At 42.0% G+C, this 17,911-nt stretch overlaps 1 protein-coding gene across 4 annotated transcripts in view; it reads left to right on the top strand.

Moving 5' to 3' along the window:
* The window catches only part of LOC108718158 (diacylglycerol kinase delta), a 49,118-nt gene that overhangs the window by 20,605 nt on the left and 10,602 nt on the right, over positions 1-17,911 (top strand). For 3 of the 4 annotated variants that reach the window (XM_018265819.2, XM_018265817.2, XM_018265818.2), the window contains exons 6-22: positions 1,349-1,455; positions 1,576-1,701; positions 1,790-1,892; positions 2,392-2,554; positions 2,825-2,933; positions 6,176-6,315; positions 6,836-6,920; positions 7,686-7,780; positions 8,873-8,972; positions 10,459-10,705; positions 10,818-10,964; positions 11,542-11,673; positions 11,774-11,867; positions 13,828-13,938; positions 14,023-14,119; positions 17,250-17,357; positions 17,445-17,558. In XM_018265819.2, coding sequence (XP_018121308.1) covers positions 1,349-1,455; positions 1,576-1,701; positions 1,790-1,892; positions 2,392-2,554; positions 2,825-2,933; positions 6,176-6,315; positions 6,836-6,920; positions 7,686-7,780; positions 8,873-8,972; positions 10,459-10,705; positions 10,818-10,964; positions 11,542-11,673; positions 11,774-11,867; positions 13,828-13,938; positions 14,023-14,119; positions 17,250-17,357; positions 17,445-17,558 — 2,078 coding nt within the window. The remainder of the gene's footprint in view (positions 1-1,348; positions 1,456-1,575; positions 1,702-1,789; positions 1,893-2,391; positions 2,555-2,824; positions 2,934-6,175; positions 6,316-6,835; positions 6,921-7,685; positions 7,781-8,872; positions 8,973-10,458; positions 10,706-10,817; positions 10,965-11,541; positions 11,674-11,773; positions 11,868-13,827; positions 13,939-14,022; positions 14,120-17,249; positions 17,358-17,444; positions 17,559-17,911) is intronic. The other variant, XM_018265820.2, reaches the window with a different exon arrangement.

Raw genomic sequence — 17,911 nt, 5'->3', positions numbered from 1 at the left:
CTTTCAAGCCTTTATCTTTGTCAATTATTTGCTATTGCGTTTCCTTTGATTATTAATTTTTTTGTATATGCTAGTTGTACAGTGGGAAATAAGACTTAATTTATTAAGTAAGAGACACACACACACAGAAAAGTCTGTTGCTTCAGATTATTACACTTTTTACAGTTTTACAGTGTTAATTAGTGGTCAGATCTGTTTGCAATGTATAAACCTCCACTTGGATCCGTCTAATAAAACAAAATAAAAAATGTAAGTGAAGGTTTTCATGACGGGGCTCATCCATAATGGGCAGAGCAATTTCTGTGCATATTTGTTCCTTATGCATACATGATCTTGTTACATATTTACCCAGTGTTATTGGAGGCAAATTGGGATAAACACCTGGAGTCCACATTGAACCCTAGGGCAAATATCTGGGGTTTTTGTGTAACTTCCAGTAAGTGACATCCATTTTCAACAGGGTTGACTCTGCAGTATTTCTCAAAGCTTGGCATTGACTGCGGAAATTGGCAGCTTGTGTTAAGTTCTAGGAATGAAAGCTGCAGTGTGTAAAGACAATAGCAACACTTCTAGTTGTCATAAACATTGTGCTTTTATCCATGTAGAAGGAATGTTCTGTGTGTACATTATGCTATAGACTATGCCCCATAGTTCTAATCCTTATAATATGTGTTGAATTTTAAGATACATTGCAAATTGGTGTATGTGTATTGTTCTATAGCGCTGGTATATGCAGTACTTTGCATTTTTCCAATGCTAAAGTACCTAGATACAAAGAATCTTGAGAACAAGCATTGCTTTACACATGCATTATTACAAATATTGGGTGCTGTTAGTTAAGAAAAACAGGAGCAAATAGACCCTGCACTGTAGAGCTTATTGATTAGAGTGTGAGTGCTTTTGTTTTTTGTTTTAAGACTGTTCTTTTTGAGATTTTTGGGGAAAATGTGGCTGGCATGGCAAAATTGTTTCATAGTTATATGAAATGGCTGTTCAGGTATGGGGCCTGTTCTCAAGAATGCTTTGGACCTGGGGCTTTCCAGATAACCGTTCTTTCCATAATTTGGATCTTCATACCTTAAGTCTACTAGAAAATCATTTAAACATTTAATAACCCAATAGGCTGGTTTTGCTTCCAATAATGATTCATTATATCTTAGTTTGGATCAAGTACAATCTACTGTTTTATTATTACAAAGAAAAAGGATTATTTGGATAAAATGCATTCTATGGGAGATGACCTTTCTGGATAACTGGTTTTCGGATAACAAAACCAGTATAGATGATAATGTCTGAAAATGAAATTAGCAATTCTATCTTTTTTTTTTTCTCCCATGTGTTCCCTTAGTGTGTAAATTTAAAGCTCACAAACGATGTGCTGTACGGGCCACCAATAATTGTAAATGGACTACCTTGGCTTCAATTGGCAAAGACATCATAGAAGATGAAGACGGGGTAAGTTGTATTGACAAAAACTGGGACTGAAATACAGCTCCCTGTATGCAAAGTTTAATTCAGCCTCATATTCAGAATCCCGTTTTTCTGTTTTTACTTTATCCTCTGACACTCCTGCAGGTATCCATGCCTCATCAGTGGCTGGAAGGTAACCTGCCTGTTAGTGCAAAGTGCACAGCCTGCGAAAAGACATGCGGCAGTGTTCTCCGTTTACAGGACTGGCAATGTCTGTGGTGCAAAGCGACGGTAAAATCAACTAATCTTTCAGATTCTGAACACATGAGACGTAGCTATATAACACTTAACATGTTACATATATTAATTCTTCTTTCAGGTGCACTCATCGTGTAAAGATCTCCTCCTTAAAAAGTGCCCTCTTGGACAGTGCAAAGTGTCCGTCATTCCTCCCACAGCACTCAACAGCATTGACTCGGATGGTATGTCACTTATGTTATCAGGGTTCTACATCTCCACGGACAAGATAATGAGATACGATCTGCATTTTTTTTTTACCAGCACGCTATATAGGGAGGTGTTCGAGGTAGATTTTGATCTTAAATGTTTTTACAGTCTGTCTGGGTTTATGCAAAGATTTGTAAGTTTTAAAATAAGAAACAGAAGATCAAAGAAGTTGACCCAGATTAGCTCACAGTTGCGGGTTTCTTTGAAACCACCTTTTTTCTAAATATAACAATTTACTTTCAAAGTTAGCAAGCAGGGGTACATTACAGCTAGACAAACATATTTTTTGTGCACACCTTGAGAACTGTGGTTGGTTTGGAATATGTACTGAATTCACACAATATTTGTGTGCACTCTGGTCTCAACATTTGTGTACAAGCACATGGCTTTCAGAGAACACTGGTAGCAGGTAATAAAAAAAACCTGCACCTGTTGTAATAATCCATTCATGCTAAGCAGATTGCCTTTTTATAGGTTTCTGGAAGGCCAGCTGCCCACCATCTTGTACAAGCCCTTTACTTGTGTTTGTCAATTCAAAGAGCGGCGACAACCAAGGCGTGAAGTTCCTACGACGTTTCAAACAACTTCTAAACCCAGCCCAAGTTTTTGATCTCATGAATGGGGGACCACATCTTGGGTAAGTGATTGAAGGGTGGAGCAAAGGAAGTATTGAGCCTGGATAAGCAATATTTTCTGTTGGTTAGACCCATTTGGATTCACCACTGTCCAATTCATACATTAGTTTCATTAAATAAAATTATTGAGTAGAAGGCCAGTACATGAATCTAAATGTCATTTAGTAATTCATAACAAGGTAAATCAGCCTGCAAGTTGCACAGCGATATCCATCAAAGCCTTCAAATTCATAGAATTCTACAATACTGACTCTCTGTATCCTTTTGTGCAGTTTACGATTATTTCAGAAGTTTGACACATTCAGAATCCTGGTATGCGGTGGTGATGGAAGTGTTGGCTGGGTTCTCTCTGAAATAGATAATCTTAATCTTCACAAACAGGTAAATAAAGAAATTATCTTTTTTCCTTTATATGCAATATGTATATATAGAATAAGAGAGAGATAAGGAGATTTTGGGTACTCACCGTTAAATCGCTTGGGGGACACAGGGACAGTGGGGTATAGCTGGCACCACTAGGAGGCTAGTGGAAAAACTTCAGTGAATTGAAACCATTACATTGGCACCACCGATGGTAAGTGGACCAGACCCAATGGTATGTCTTGGCGGAGATTGCGGGCTGCACGCATGGTAGAATGACAGCGTCAGAGAACCCCTTCCGTCTCAGGATAGTGGTTTCAGTAGCCACATCGTCAAATTGAGGTTGGCAGGACAAGGGTGAAGGATTGGACCCTGAGAGAGACGGTCCGGTATGAGAGGCAGAGTCCAATTTTCCTCTACTGAGAGATGTACTAGATCCGAGACCCAGGATCGACGGGGCCATCTTGGAGCTATGAGGATAAGAGTAGTGTGTTCTCTCTGAAGCTTCTTGGAATGAGAGGAAGAGGAGGGAAGGCATACGCGAGATGGAAGTCCCAGGGAGAGGTGAGGGCATCTGGCGCCATCGCCAGAGGGTCCCTGGACCTTGCAAAGAAGAGAGGAACTTTTCAATTGTGACGTGATCGACCTCCGGCATCCCCCATCTTTGAGTGATCTTGTGGAAGATGTCGTCCTTTAGAGACCACTCGCCGGGATCTAGGGATTTTCTGCTGAGATAATCTGCTTCCCAGTTTGAGACCTGGAATGAAGATGGCTGACAGGCGAGTCGGATTGCCGTATCTCGAGAAGGTTGATGTGAAGACCACGGGCTTGCATCTGTGGTGAGCAGTCGCCATTGTGGATCCACTAGGGGTCTGCCCCTGGTCAGGTGACTGGTTTGAATCCACCAGAGAAGAGTGACTCGAGTCCTGCGGGATAGACGAAATTCCAGGAAGAGGGATTTGTGTCTCCAGGCCGCAAGAATATTCCACTGAAGCTCCCTAAGGTGATGCTGGGTGAAGGGAACTGCTTCTATCGTCGAAACCATGACTCCAATACCCAATACCTTCATGTAGAATCTCGCGGTGTGGGATGACTCCAAGAGGAGAGACCGCACGAGGGTCGGTAGATGCTGGACCTTGTCGCTGGGACAGTTTGTGTCTGGGTGTTGAACTGCATCCCGAGGAAGACCATGGATTGGCTCGGGGTTAACGAGGACTTGGTTGATGAACCAAACCAACTCCTGTAACCGTACCATAGTGAAGTGCAACACCTGCTGTGCCTCTGCGAAGGAAGGTGCCTTGATCAGGAGATCGTCCAGATAAGTCCAGAGTTATGGAGATCCCCCATGTGCGGATTAGAGCAGTGGCCACCGACATGATCTTGGTAAAGACATGAGGGGCCGAAGGGAAGGGCCGTGAATTGGACGTGGCGATTTTGGAAGGCAAATCGCAAGAAGTCTCCCCCCTACGGCTGAGTCGCCGGAGGGAAGAAGGGGAGAGTCATGCAGACGTGGGCTTGCTTGGGCAGCTTGCAGGACTGTCAGAATGGCCTGGACTTTCCACTGAAGCGTTCTCTGTCGGTGGTGGAGTGTCCGGGAGGAGACCATCTCGCGCCTTTGTGCTAGGAGCCGCAAAAAAAACCGGTTCAGACGAAAGGAGGGGCGAGATTTTGGTTGTGGGAGTAGATTACTCTTACCCCCGGTGGCCTGGCTGATGATCTTGTCCAGGTCCAGACCGAAGAGGAGTTTTCCCTTGAATGGAATTGAGGTGAGAGACTTTTTTGAAGATAAGTCCGCGGTCCACAGCTTAATCCAGAGAGATCTGCGAGCCGCTACCGACAAGTGAAGTCCGCTGAAGTTCTGCTAATCACCTGTAGCTCATCGAGGGAGGCTTCACATAGGTAGTCATTAGCCTCCTTGATTTGCGAGGCCAAATGAGCGAGTTCTTCACGGGGGACCCCTGTGGCAATTGCTCGGCATAAGGAGTCCGACCAAGATTGGACGGCTCTACTTATGCAAGCGAGGCTAGAACCGGCCGGAAGGAGGTACCTGAAGCAGAGAAGAGGGAACTTAGAATGCCCTCAAGCTTCTTGTCCATGGAGTCCTTGAAGGAGGCTGCATCAGGAACTGGTAATGCAGTGTCCTTGGATAGTCGAGAGACAGGCGTGTCCACTGAAGGTGGGGAGGTCCACTTTTCCGTTAGATCCTGTGGAAAAGGATATAGTTTGAGGAAACGGCAGTTAGCCTGGAAACGTCTCTCTGGCTTGTCCCATTCCTGTTGGATAATTTGCTCGAGTTGAGTGTGAGAGGGAAAGGAAGGCAAGGACCTGCTGCGGCACTTAAACAATAAGGTGGAAGTACTGGAACTGGGTTCAGGCTCCTGTAAATTAAGGGTCTCTAATACTGAGGAGATGAGGGAATCAATGGCCTCGGAGGAGAGTTTGGGGGAGTCCTCTTGGTCGGAACTGTGAGAGTTCACCATCAGACAGGGCCGGATTGTCCTCTGAGTCAGGCGGCAGGGGAGTAGTAGTGATGGACTCTGCCTCACACTCATCCTCGGAAGGAGAGGGGGCTCTACATTTTGGAGGCTTAGGCCGAGGATTATCTAGCCGCGCTAGCAGTTTATCAAGGGAGAGAGCCAATTTAGGAATGTTTAGAGCGTGAATAGGCTGGCTATTAAGGATATATTCTTACCTTAAATGAGCCACGGCAGGAGTTCCCAGAGTGCTAGTATAGGGATCCTGGAGGCATATAAGGAGGAATCAGCCACAGGATGAAACTGGCTATACCTCAGTCCTGTGTCCCAGCCAGTGCTTCCTCACTCTGGAGGGAGGGAATCAGTGCTGGATGTTCAGTGCAGAGCATCCTGAATTAATGGATCAGACTACTCAGTGTAGCTGTCCAGCTCCATATAATGTGAATGAATTGTACTGAAATAAAAAATAAGAGCAAAATAAATACTAAAATACTCCTGAATGCAGGAGACGGTCCTAACGAAACTGAGTGTCTCTGCCTACAGAGTAGGGGTATAGCAGGAGGAGGAGGGATCAGGTTTCTATTTTTTTTTTATTGTGTCCTGCCTCCTAGTGGTGCCAGCTATACCCCACGGTCCCTGTGTCCCCCAAGCAGACCTGGAGAAAATGGGAATAGATTTTATTTGTTTATGTCTTGTTTGGCCTGGAGAGTCTCATCTTCTTCTATGCCAGGCTTTCTAAACTGCTTTCTGTATGTATTATGGTTTTTATTTTACAACCCCCCCCCTTAGTGCCAACTTGGAGTCCTGCCCCTGGGAACCGGGAATGATCTTGCCCGCGTGCTTGGTTGGGGTTCTGCTTGTGATGATGACACTCAGCTCCCACAAATCCTAGAGAAGCTGGAGAGAGCAGGCACTAAGATGCTGGATAGGTAAGGTTTTGCCAGTGTTATTCCTACTAAAAGAACCAGATAGTGACTATGGAAAGCCAAGGTCAGGGCACACAGGCAGGTTCAGAGAGATTAGTAGCCCGGGGTGACTTATCCCCCCGAACTGGGTCCACTGCCTCCCGCTGGCGTAAATGTAAATCCCCAGCTGGATGGCACTGGGCGTGATTCGGTTTCCCAAATCGCTCAAAGTTTCCTCACTAGGAAACTTCGGGCAACTTCGGAAAACGAATCGCGCGGAGTGCCATCCCACCTGCAGCAAGGCAAGGAAGGCAGTAATCTCCCCGAAGAGGAGGAGTTTTGTCGCCGGGCGACTAATCTCCCTGAATCTGCCTATGTGCCCTGACCATTAAATGTACCATGCAGAGAAACAGTTGGTTCCAAAGCTTTTGGAAAGGATGCTTTATTCTATAGTATGAGACTCCTTCAGCTAAAAGTGAGCAGTCACTGCCTGCTTTTCTGTAATGCCAGCCTTACAGAACCAGTACATTCTATCTTCTTGTAGATGGAGCATCATGATGTATGAAACTAAATTACCAGCTCAGTCCTCCGATTCCTGCACAGCAACAGAAAACCACGAGGATTGTGAGGTGAGTGTGATACTAGGTGATAAGATCTGTAAGGTAAGGGGGAACTTTTCATATTTTCATATGTTAAGGCCTATGCAAAGTGTAACACTTGATAACCCCTCTAATCACCTCTAATTTACATTAAAGGACAAGGAAAGCTAGAAATGCTGTATTTTGTATACTAAACATAAGCATGAACTTGCTGCACCACAAAGCCTAATCAAACAAATAATTTATGCTTTCAAAGTTGGCCACAGGGGGCTGTCATCTTGTAACTTAAACGTCTTTGCCTGACCCTGCACATGCTCAGTGTGGTCTGGGCTGCTTAGGGATCATCATAAACAAAGCTGCTTGAATTCTGCATGGCTGGGAAGTAAGGCGGGGGCTCCCCCTGCTGTTCATAAGTATGATTGTTTCCCTGCTCAGCAGTTCGGGAACATCTGACAATTCCTATCCACAGCAGTAAATGAAGGGAGAAATTCACTGCATACAGTCAGGTTTCTTATAAAAAACGGTACACATTTTTTAATTAAAGTATATTGGAGATAGGTTTCTTTTTCATTAAAGAAAGTAAAAATGGGATTTTATTTTTTTGCCTTTCCTTGTCCTTTAATGGCAAAACGCTGTTGTTGGGGTTGAAAAGTGCATGTTGTGCGATGACGGTCTGCCTCTTGTAAATAACAGGTGGCAAGAAATGATATTGCGAAGAAGAAATACTCGATGGAGCAATATAACATGTGTTTTATTTTCATTGTGTGCTTTTCAAATGCATTCTTTTTATTTTAGGTTCAACAAATCCTGTGTTATGAAGACTCTGTGGCAGCTCATCTATCCCAGATCCTCGGCTCAGACCAACACTCTGTGGTTATCTCATCAGCCAAGTAAGTCCTTCACTTTACTTTTAAGCTGTGAGTGCTTTCTTCAGATCTGGGTGGTCTTTTGCTCATTTATGGGATGTACCTTATTATGTTGCACATGTATGATAATGAAGGAGCTAGATTATGCAATAGTTAGGGAATAGAATATAGAACATACTCAATAGGGCTTATTATGTAGACAATAGGGATGGGAAACCTGGTTCTCTTGAGTATGTTTAAAGGCATTCCGTCATAGGAAAACATGTTTTTTCAAAATGCATCAGTTAATATATTTGAGTGCAGAATTCTTCTGCAGCAGCACTGTTTTTCAAAAGAGCAAACAAATTTTGTAATATTTAATTTTGAAATCTGACATGGGGATAGACATGTTATTAGTTTCCATGGTGCCCTCAGTCATGTGACTTGTGCTGTGATAAAATTCAGTCACACTTTACAGCTTCGCTGCAAGTCAGTCATATCCCCTCCCTCATTTCCTTCCCGTAGCATCCTAACAACAGAACAATGGGATTAGAACCAGATACCAGCTCCCTTACACACAATGATAGCTCCCTGGTAGATATGAGAATAGCACTCAAAAGCCAAACTCCAAGTCCGACTGAGACTCCTCCAGTTACATAGAATGTAGAAAAAGCAAACAGAACCTCCACAGGGACAGCAGCCAATAATTTAGTCACTGACTAAAACAGGACCTACAGCTTTCCACTGATTTATTGTGCTCTTGAAGGTTTGGGAGTTATGGTACTGGCATGTAACGTGTAATACACTATGGCCCCCACTTAGTAAGAGGGCACAAGCATCCTCCCACCCAACATGGCATTTCCCTAGCAGCCTTTTCAAGACTGGGATCTTACACACGAGACATAACATGACATACAAAATACCTGTAAAGTGTCCTTTATTGAAACTGCTGTGGGTTTGTAAAAGTGCATTGCTGGACATTGTCATGAAATTTTAGTGACATAACTTGAGACAAAATACTCTGTGTATCATTGCCCTTAAAAACCGTAGTCCTTACCACCCTCGGAGGTTGAGAAAGAAGAGTTTTTATAATCCGTAATTTCACCATGTCAAGGCTTGTTTGTGCTGTTTTCCTAGGGTCCTCTGTGAAACTGTGAAAGACTTTGTTGCTCGAGTTGGAAAAGCTTATGAGAGAATGACCGAGAGCTGCGAAGAATCTGACGCGATGGCAGGAAAGGTATTTGTTCATTATTCAGAACTAAAAGTTACCCGATAGTTCATTTATTAATAGAAAGGATGTTGAATTTGTCAAATATTTTTTTTTCTTTTAATACAGAATTTACGTTTATTTGGTGGTTTCTGGTTAGGAATAATTGTAACTTTAAGTTTTTTCTACTGTGTTGGTAAGTCTAAAAATGTTATAGGGTAAAACTTTTTATATGCAGCATAACCACAGTGGTGTAAAGGGGATACCTTTCTTGACCAAGAGATAATCACCACAAGCCTTCAGAACATTTCAGTTCCCTTTTCAAAGCTGGTAATCTGCTTTGAAAAAGGAACTGAAGTGTTCTGAATACTGTGATTATAATCTTAGCCAAAAAATGTATCCCTATTGAACCACTTTTGTTGTGTTTTATATCAAATTTTACCTTTTAGTTATTTATATGGCAACACATTCATAGGTCCTCTGCATAGACGACCCTCCTGTCTGCCCTGCCACACCAAGGGCACACCCCAGAATGATCCTGCTCCCTTGTAACTGCGCTCAATATGGCTGCACAGTGGGGTTGGAGGGCATCATGTCTGACCTCTTGCTGTCTGAAGGCAATTACCAGGAGCTTTTGTACTTAAACATTAGTAGCTTCAATTGTGCCGCACCTAATTGACTTTTGTCTCCACTTAGTAGAGAGAACATTGGCTTTACAGCCCAAACATGCTCTAGTGAAAATTTTTGGGCAAAAAACATTACCAGTATGCATTGTAAACAATTTAGGTGAGGTAAGAGGGAATGCAGGCACGTTTCAGGGGCTGCTGCCGCCTGAGGCAGCAGCCCCAATGCCGCCCCTCCTCCTGCTCCGCTCTTCTAACTACCAGCGTCGGAGCGGGTGGAGGAGGGGCCGCATCGCTAGTGCAGTGAGCGCTATTGCGCTCGCTGCGCTAGAAGAGCCGAATTTCCGTTTTAAAAAACGGAAATTCGGCTCTTAAAGTTACCAGAGGCGGCTTTTTGCCGCCCCTGGTAACTGGCCGCTCCGTGCCGCCTGAGGCAAGATTCTCACCTTGCCTCATGGCCGGAGCGGCCCTGAGGGAATGATGCAGCTAAATGTAGAAAGTGCCCCATGTATCTACAGAGTATACAGGTATGGAACCTGTTATCCAGAATGCTCGGGACCTGGGGTATTCCGGATAACACATCTTTCCGTAATTTGGGTCTTCATGCCTTAAGTCTACTAGAAATTCATTTAAACATTAAATAAACCCAATAGGCTGGTTTTGCTTTCAATAAGGATGAATTATATCTTAGTTGGGACAACAAGCTACTGTTTTATTGTTACAGAGAAAAAGGAAATCATTTTAAAAATTTGGATTGGATAAAATGGAGTCTATGGGAGACAGCCATTCCGTAATTCGGAGCTTTCTGGATATTGGGTTTCTGGATAAGGGATCCTATACCTGTATATCCTTACAAACTAAAACACTTTATTGTATTTTCTTACTTTTTTCAGTGTACACTTCTGAGGGAGAAATTGGATTCACTTCTGAAGACCCTGAATGAGGAGTCCCAGGCTAGCTCAGTCATGTCTCAGCCTCCTCCTACCATTAATGAAGAGGGGGATGAAACCGAGTCCTGTTCACCAAATATGTCTCCATCACCAGGTCGCACACTGAGTTTTCGGCCTCGGGAACAGCTAATGCTTAGAGCCAATAGCCTGAAGAAAGCCATCCGGCAGATCATTGAGCAGGCAGAGAAAGGTATGAAAGTGAGCAGGAGCATGTGTGTGTGCACTGAGTCTATAAATAAGATTTTGAAATTTATAGCCATTCTGATTCTATTATCTTTCTGAATGTTGCTTATTTATTAAAGCTGTGGATGAACAGAATGCACAGAATGCATACACACAAGACTTCCTACTGTCATTTTCCTCTGATTCTGCAAAAGAGAAGAATTCATCAACTTCCTCACACTTGCAAAGTGCAAATGCGCTTCTCAGGATCAGGAACTCAAATAGAGGTACAAGCCCTGTTTTTTTATCCACCCTTAAGAACCACTTATAGCTGCATTTGCTTTGCTCCTGCTTTGTTCTGTTCCTTGCCATGCTGTTCGTTTTTGTGTTGCTGTCGTTCTAGACATTTGTGCAGTACTGGCTGCTTTGCTTGAACACTCTCATGCAGAAGACAATGGTTGAAGGACAGGGCCCTCCCTTTGTTGTGTAGAATGTTTAGTTCATTCTTTATATTATTAACTGCTACCCTCGTATGTCTGCAGTTTATAAGTGCTAAGATGCAGAACATTTACTTATGCTGAATGTAGCAATAAATGCTGTTTCTTATACCCAGAGAAACCATGCTTTCTGTATGCAGAGTTTTATTTTAACCCTTGTCATGGCTTACTGAGTGCTCATTGTGTATGTTTGTGGCTAGCGAGTCACTTTGCATAGTTTGGCAACTTCAAAGTGGTATCTAATAAGCCTACGCTCCTTGCATGCCTTGATAAAGGTCACAATATAACGTTCAAAGCTGCATCAGTTCTGTGGTTACCACTCCCTCGTAGTGGTTCCTATAGCCACCTTTATCTATTTTTATTGTAGTTCTTACAGTTGCCAAGCCTGAGCAAATGGGTAACAAAACCAGCCTGACTGCAGGAGCGTCTGCATCCCTCCCAGCCCCCTCCTCAAACAGAGACAATTTACCAGTGCTGAACTCCAAAATACTCTTCTCAAGTATGTTTTCCCCACTGTCCTGAGTGTGTAGGCCACAAAAGACTGCTGGACATCAATTTCTTCTAATAATGCACCCCCCTCTCTTTCTCTCCAAATAAAGATATGAGAGCTGGGATGTCGGGGTCTTTGCCTGGGAACTCTGTCATTAGCCGTCTATTAATTAGCGCCGATCCCAGCTCAGAACCAGACAATCTGTAAGTATACAATTATGGGGTTTTGTTGTTAAACAAAAAGTAGCCTTGTATAAACATTGTATTCAATTTTCTCTTATAAGTTTATGTGATATTTATAATTAATGGGAAAAGCTAGCTAACCCTGCTACTGTTTTGTGTTTTAATAACTGCTCCTAATTTGCTAATGTTTAAATAATTCTGTCAACTGTTTCCCCACAAAAGTAATCAACCTATGATGGCACCTGTTGGTGCTGGAGGCTTATATAGGAACTCATTTGGGGAGAGTTATTCTGAGTGTATTGTCGCCTGCCAAGTTAGGAAATGACTGCGGGGTTGAATGGTGGCAGCAGTTTCCTTCTAATAACGGAGGTAGCGTTGGACAGACCAGTGATGTTGTTACCAGCACTCGCACAGACTTCATTTTGGGCTTTGCCCGTTTCCAATTTTGCATTAGCGATAGGGAATAGGCCACACTTACTTGGGTGCCTCTGAGAGGACAAAGTGCCAGTTACTCTATGCACACCGTATTGGAAACATATGTCTGTATAATACTGCAGGGTACAGTACACTGGGTCTGTCCTCCGTTTGTATGCACTACCTTTGGTTATTTAACCTATTGTGTTTACGTCCAAACTTTTGGTGTTGTTTTAACACAAGATATAGGGAATAGGCCAGGACAAAGTGTCAGTTTACTCTCCTTGCACACCATTTTGGAATTAACACTTGTGCGATACTTCAAGGTCCAGCATACAAGGTGTTGGTTTGTCCGTTGTTTTTCCCACAATGGGACCCACCTAATTTTCTTTTACTATAGACACCCACCTGCTCCCCACCCCAACTCATACTACTACTAGAGGGCATATAGGCTGATGTAATGATCTAGGTGGGACCAGTATTTTCATTACTCAGATATACTGCAAGTGTTAAACCAGATCGAAATACATCATCATTTTAAGTGTTTTTAAAATTCATTAATTCCCTCTTTTGATTTTAAATGAACTATTAAATGTTATGTTTTATTGAGTGATTCCTTCTTCTACAGACTAGTGGAATGGGAACTGTTGCTTACGTAATTAGCACTCCTTACACTGTTGCACTTTATTAACTCCTAATTGTTTATCACAAGATCTAATAATGACAACACATCAAAGTGTGGACACAATGAATTTATTTTGAATGAATTTATTTGCACTCATCAAAAAAAAAACAACATTTTAAAGGCATTAATTATTCTTTTTATGGTTTCCAAGTTACACACACAATCTAATTATATTCATTAACAAGGCTGTGCGACCTTGTTAGCTCTTCTTTGCAGTTCCTTTTTTTCTGGTACAATTTCATAAAATTAAGTAAGCTTTATCAGAAAGGTCTATATGAATACACCAGTAAAATCTCAAAGTAATGCTGCTCTGAGTCCTCTGTCAAAAGAAACCGCATTTCTTTCCTTCTACAAATGGGCTTCTGTATCAGACTTCCTGTTTTCTTCTTAAACCTCCAGGGCTTGGTCTTGAGCATGCTCAGTTTACTCCTCTCTCAACTCCCCTCCTCCCCTCCCTGCTGTAATCTGAGCTCAGAGCTATGAGTGAGCAGGGAGAGACTCTGGCTAATATGGCAGCTGCTATCCTAAACAAACAGAGACAGTGTCTAGAGCTGTTTACTCGGGTATAGAAAAGCATTCTAAAGAATAAAAGTGGCATTCTAGCTTGCACTGTTGTGGCTAATCTATTGGCAATAAATTTCCTTCTCCTTTAAACAATCCTTTTGTCCATACTGCATTAAACATCATAAACTTTATGACATGGGGTTGTTGCTGTCTGCTATAAAACATTCTTGTTACATTTGTCTTGGAGAATATAAAATATTACTTTAATGGTCAACAAAGGGCTTCTGGTGGAGGTTGAACCATTTGTAGTGTCACTCTGGGTTTAAAGTAAATGATATAATCATGTGACAACCCAATTTCTTTTCTATTTGCAAACAGGGACTGTTACACAGAAAAGTGTGTCATGAACAATTACTTTGGGATTGGACTGGATGCAAAAATTTCTTTGGATTTCAACAACAAGCGAGATGAGCACCCAAAGAAGTGCAGGTAAGAGATGGTTATTTGTGAATGAAATTGTATGTAATCTGGTATCCCATCAGCCTTACCCATGTCTTTTTCTGGCCATGGCAGGAGCCGCACAAAGAACATGATGTGGTATGGCGTGCTAGGAACAAAGGAACTCCTCCAAAGAACTTATAAAAATCTGGAACAAAAAGTTCTACTGGAGGTGAGTAGCTGTAATCATCTTCTGTCTCCTCTTCTCTGCTAGTTTGTGTCTGTCCTTTTTATCTTGTCCCTTACTCTTTGCTCTGCTGTGTTTTTGTTTGTTTTCTGCCTAACACTTTATGACTAAAAGGAAGTGTTTAGAGTAATTTTATCAGGTAGATTTAAACAGTTTTTGGTCTGATCTATTCATTTGATCTAGTTATCTAGCGCTTGATCGTGGCTGACAGTAGACAAAGCTCAGTCATACAGAGTTTTGGAAGAAGACTGATGGTTATATTGAAAATCGAAAATTAAAAGATTAAAATTGTAATTCTCTGAAGGATCTTCTACTGTATTCGGTTTACCTGGTAGTGATAAATCATGACCCCCAACTAGTCCATCAAACGGCAACCATGACAAACAAAGGCCCTCACCCTAATATTATGTCTTCATATTGAAGGCACAGAAAAGGTTGGGTAAAACAATAACCCCAATATCACATTGTGGTTCATTGTTTAGGAGAACAACAACTTTTATCTGGTGCACTCTTAAGCTTTAGTCATGAGAACTTAAAGGAGAAATCAACCTGTTCTGAAAAAGCTTTTGCTATGTACATTCATTATTTTTTTTTTTAATTCCAAGATATTAATGGATACATGTACTGGTAATATAATTTTTTTTTTACACCAGAGCCCCCTGCTGTTCAATTTCTGACCATTTTAATCACCAACTAGTCGAGGAAATTGTCAGGACACAGCAAGAGGCCTGCTCTGATGTTATTCTGGTTAGGAAAAAAATTAGAAACCTCAGGTTAAAAAGAAAAACTTCTGAGCAGCCCTCATTCTTTCCCCTGACAACTTACTTCTCTGTGAGGCATCTAAGAAAATTTTCATGGGGGAGAGCATTCAGAAATTGCCCCTTGCCAGCGTTAGACCACTTGCACCGGGAGGGAGCTCCCAGTACGAGCGGCCATGTTGGGGCACACACATTCATAATGAGCAAATGCTGCAACTTGGTCCTTATACGCATGTGCGTGACTTCAGAACCGCATTATGCGCTATACACCGAATGGCCACTCATACCGGGAGCTCCCTTTCGGGTGCGGTTGGCCTAGTGCTGGCGGGGGGGTAATTTAGAAGAAAAAAAAATCACTGTTTCCACCAACATTCCATTTCCATTAGCCTGCATCTTTGGTTGGGGATAATATATTTGCCCAACAGGGGGCTTGCTCCCCATTTGTTCCACCAGCATTTGTGGCAGAAGATAGTTCTGTAAAGGGGCTATTGAATAAAACCGCTCACTGAGGCAGGTTCCCCCCTCACTGCCTCCCTCCCTCTCAGCAGCACAATACACATCAATAAACAAGTAAAGTTAGCAACTTTAATATACCTCCGTGCTCATGTAAAGAAAGAAAAACAAAAGTGTGCATCATCAGTGTTGAAGTCAATCTGTAGTGAAGCTTTCTATGATTGGGAAGAGCCTGTTACTTCCTGACAACTTCCTGATCAACCAAGCAAATATATTATCCAAAAACGCTCTGACCGCTTGGTTCAGGAAAAGGGTACAACTCTCCTCGATCAGGTCACCGATATTCTGATATCTATAACTCGATTTATAGGGAAATGAAGAGTGCAAGAGTGCTCTCCTCATATCCCTATAAATCGAACTTAATCAACCAATCGGAATAGAGTATGAATAAGATGTGGACATGCGCAGTATATACTGCCAATACTAAGCCTTATGCTGAGATTCAACACGCTGATACAGTCCTGTGCAAAAAGGGGTCGGCGACCACCCTCCCCCTGATACTGTTACTACCATTTGCCCTAGAATGAAACACTAACTTCACAGGGAATTTTCTCAAAAACAAGTTTTTCTTTGACATACGTTACATATTTACTTAAAATGACCCAATCTGCTCTGATAACTGTATTTATGTGAAGGTGAACAACCCCTTTAACAGTACATATATCCCTTGATATATTAGAATTAAAAAAAAGAAACCATGAATGTACATTGCAAACGTGCTTAGAATACCATCTTCATCAATTTTACATTCACTTGTTTTAAAGGTTTACTTATCCTTAAATCTACTATTATGTTAAAGGTTCACTGTGCTCTTCCAAAGATTGAAAAAAATGTAGATTCATGTGTAAAAAAAAAATGTAGATTCATGTGTAAACCTTCTACCCCATGTTAGTTTAAGGCAGGTGTCTCCAACCATTTATACCTGTGAGCCACATGCAGCTGTAAAAAGCTGGGGAGCAACACAAGCATAAAAATGTCCTGGGTGGTGCAAAATAAGGGCTGTGATTGGCCATGTGATAGCCCCTATGTGGACTGGCAGCCTACAGGAGACTCTGTTTGGCAGTACACCTGGTTTTTATGCAACCAATACTTGCCTCCAAGTCACACATTCAAAAATAAGCTCCTACTTTTAGTCTGCTGGGTGCAACATCCAAGGGTATAGTGAGTAACATGTTGCTCCCAAGACACTGGTTGAAGGCTATAATTGTATTTTATGTTTGTTAGTAGAAACCGTACCTCTGATGCTGTATTGCTTCATTGATGGTACAAGTTACTAAAGCTAAGAGACTGTTCATATATATATGAAGAGAATGTTCATATCAATATATGGGCAATATATGATTTCTCTTTTTATTGTTATGAAATATTCAGTTTTGGGCTAATCCACTATGGCTGGGTTCTTTATGCTAGCTGGGAACTGAGCCATTCATTAAGTAGGAATTCTCAGATCCATATTTTAGATCTTAGTAATTCTGTTACTGTAAATGACAGAAATGTGAATATACAAATCAGGGTTTGTAGACTTGTTAGTTACTCAGTCAAATGTAAATAATATTATGGATTCAGAGAATCCCTAATACATTTACTCCCATTTCCATTGTAAATCGGATTTCCCACAATTCGTCTTTTCTCTCTGCTGATTTTTGCTTTGCACGTATGTATTTGTACTGCATGATAGCCGTGTGCCCCTTTCACTGTGTGTTTCTCCTTGTCTACCTGGACGTGCATGTCTCTTTGTCTGTCTCTTAACACTGGTTGTGTCTGTCTCTTCTTTTAGATGTCTGTCTCTTTCTTTCTCAGTGGATGTGCGTATCTCCCTCCTCTTACCCACATGTCCCCTGCAGTGTGATGGGGTTTCTATTCCCCTCCCCAGCCTCCAAGGCATCGCTGTGCTGAACATTCCAAGTTACGCGGGGGGGACTAACTTCTGGGGCGGCAGCAAGGAAAATGATGTAAGTTGATTCTCTTAGACTTGATTTCTGCACACTTACATGCACATAGGACTAGTTCCAACTAACCAGTTTCTCTTCTCTCTTCAGACTTTTGCTGCTCCGTCTTTTGATGATAAAATTCTGGAAGTGGTTGCCGTATTCGGCAGTATGCAGATGGCTGTGTCCAGAGTCATCAAACTGCAGCATCACAGAATTGCACAGGTAATTACTTGTGTAGCTTGGTAAAAAAAAAATTGAAAAGTTCAGTTGATCTAAAGTCTCCATAATATGCATTGTTTGCTGAATAAGTGTGAAATCTAAAAATGAATGCATATTTACTGTTGTGATTTTTCTTATAACTGTAGTAGAGCATAGAGTTTTGCATAGCGGTAACATTAAAAAAAGCATTGTTGACCAAAAACTCAGCTGATGTCTGCAGCCTTTTATTATGTTACAGAATGTCTGTTCTTACCAGCTTTTCAGTATTATAATTACAAACTGTCTCGGCTACTACTGTTTACAACAGTAATCCCCAACCAGTGGCTCATGAGCAAAGTGTTGGTCACCAACCCCTT

Source organism: Xenopus laevis, chromosome 5S, assembly GCF_017654675.1.
Source record: "Xenopus laevis strain J_2021 chromosome 5S, Xenopus_laevis_v10.1, whole genome shotgun sequence".
In the NCBI taxonomy this organism is placed as follows: Eukaryota; Metazoa; Chordata; class Amphibia; order Anura; family Pipidae; genus Xenopus; species Xenopus laevis.
Note: the sequence above shows the minus strand (reverse complement) of the source record. Positions and strands in the feature narration are given on the sequence as shown.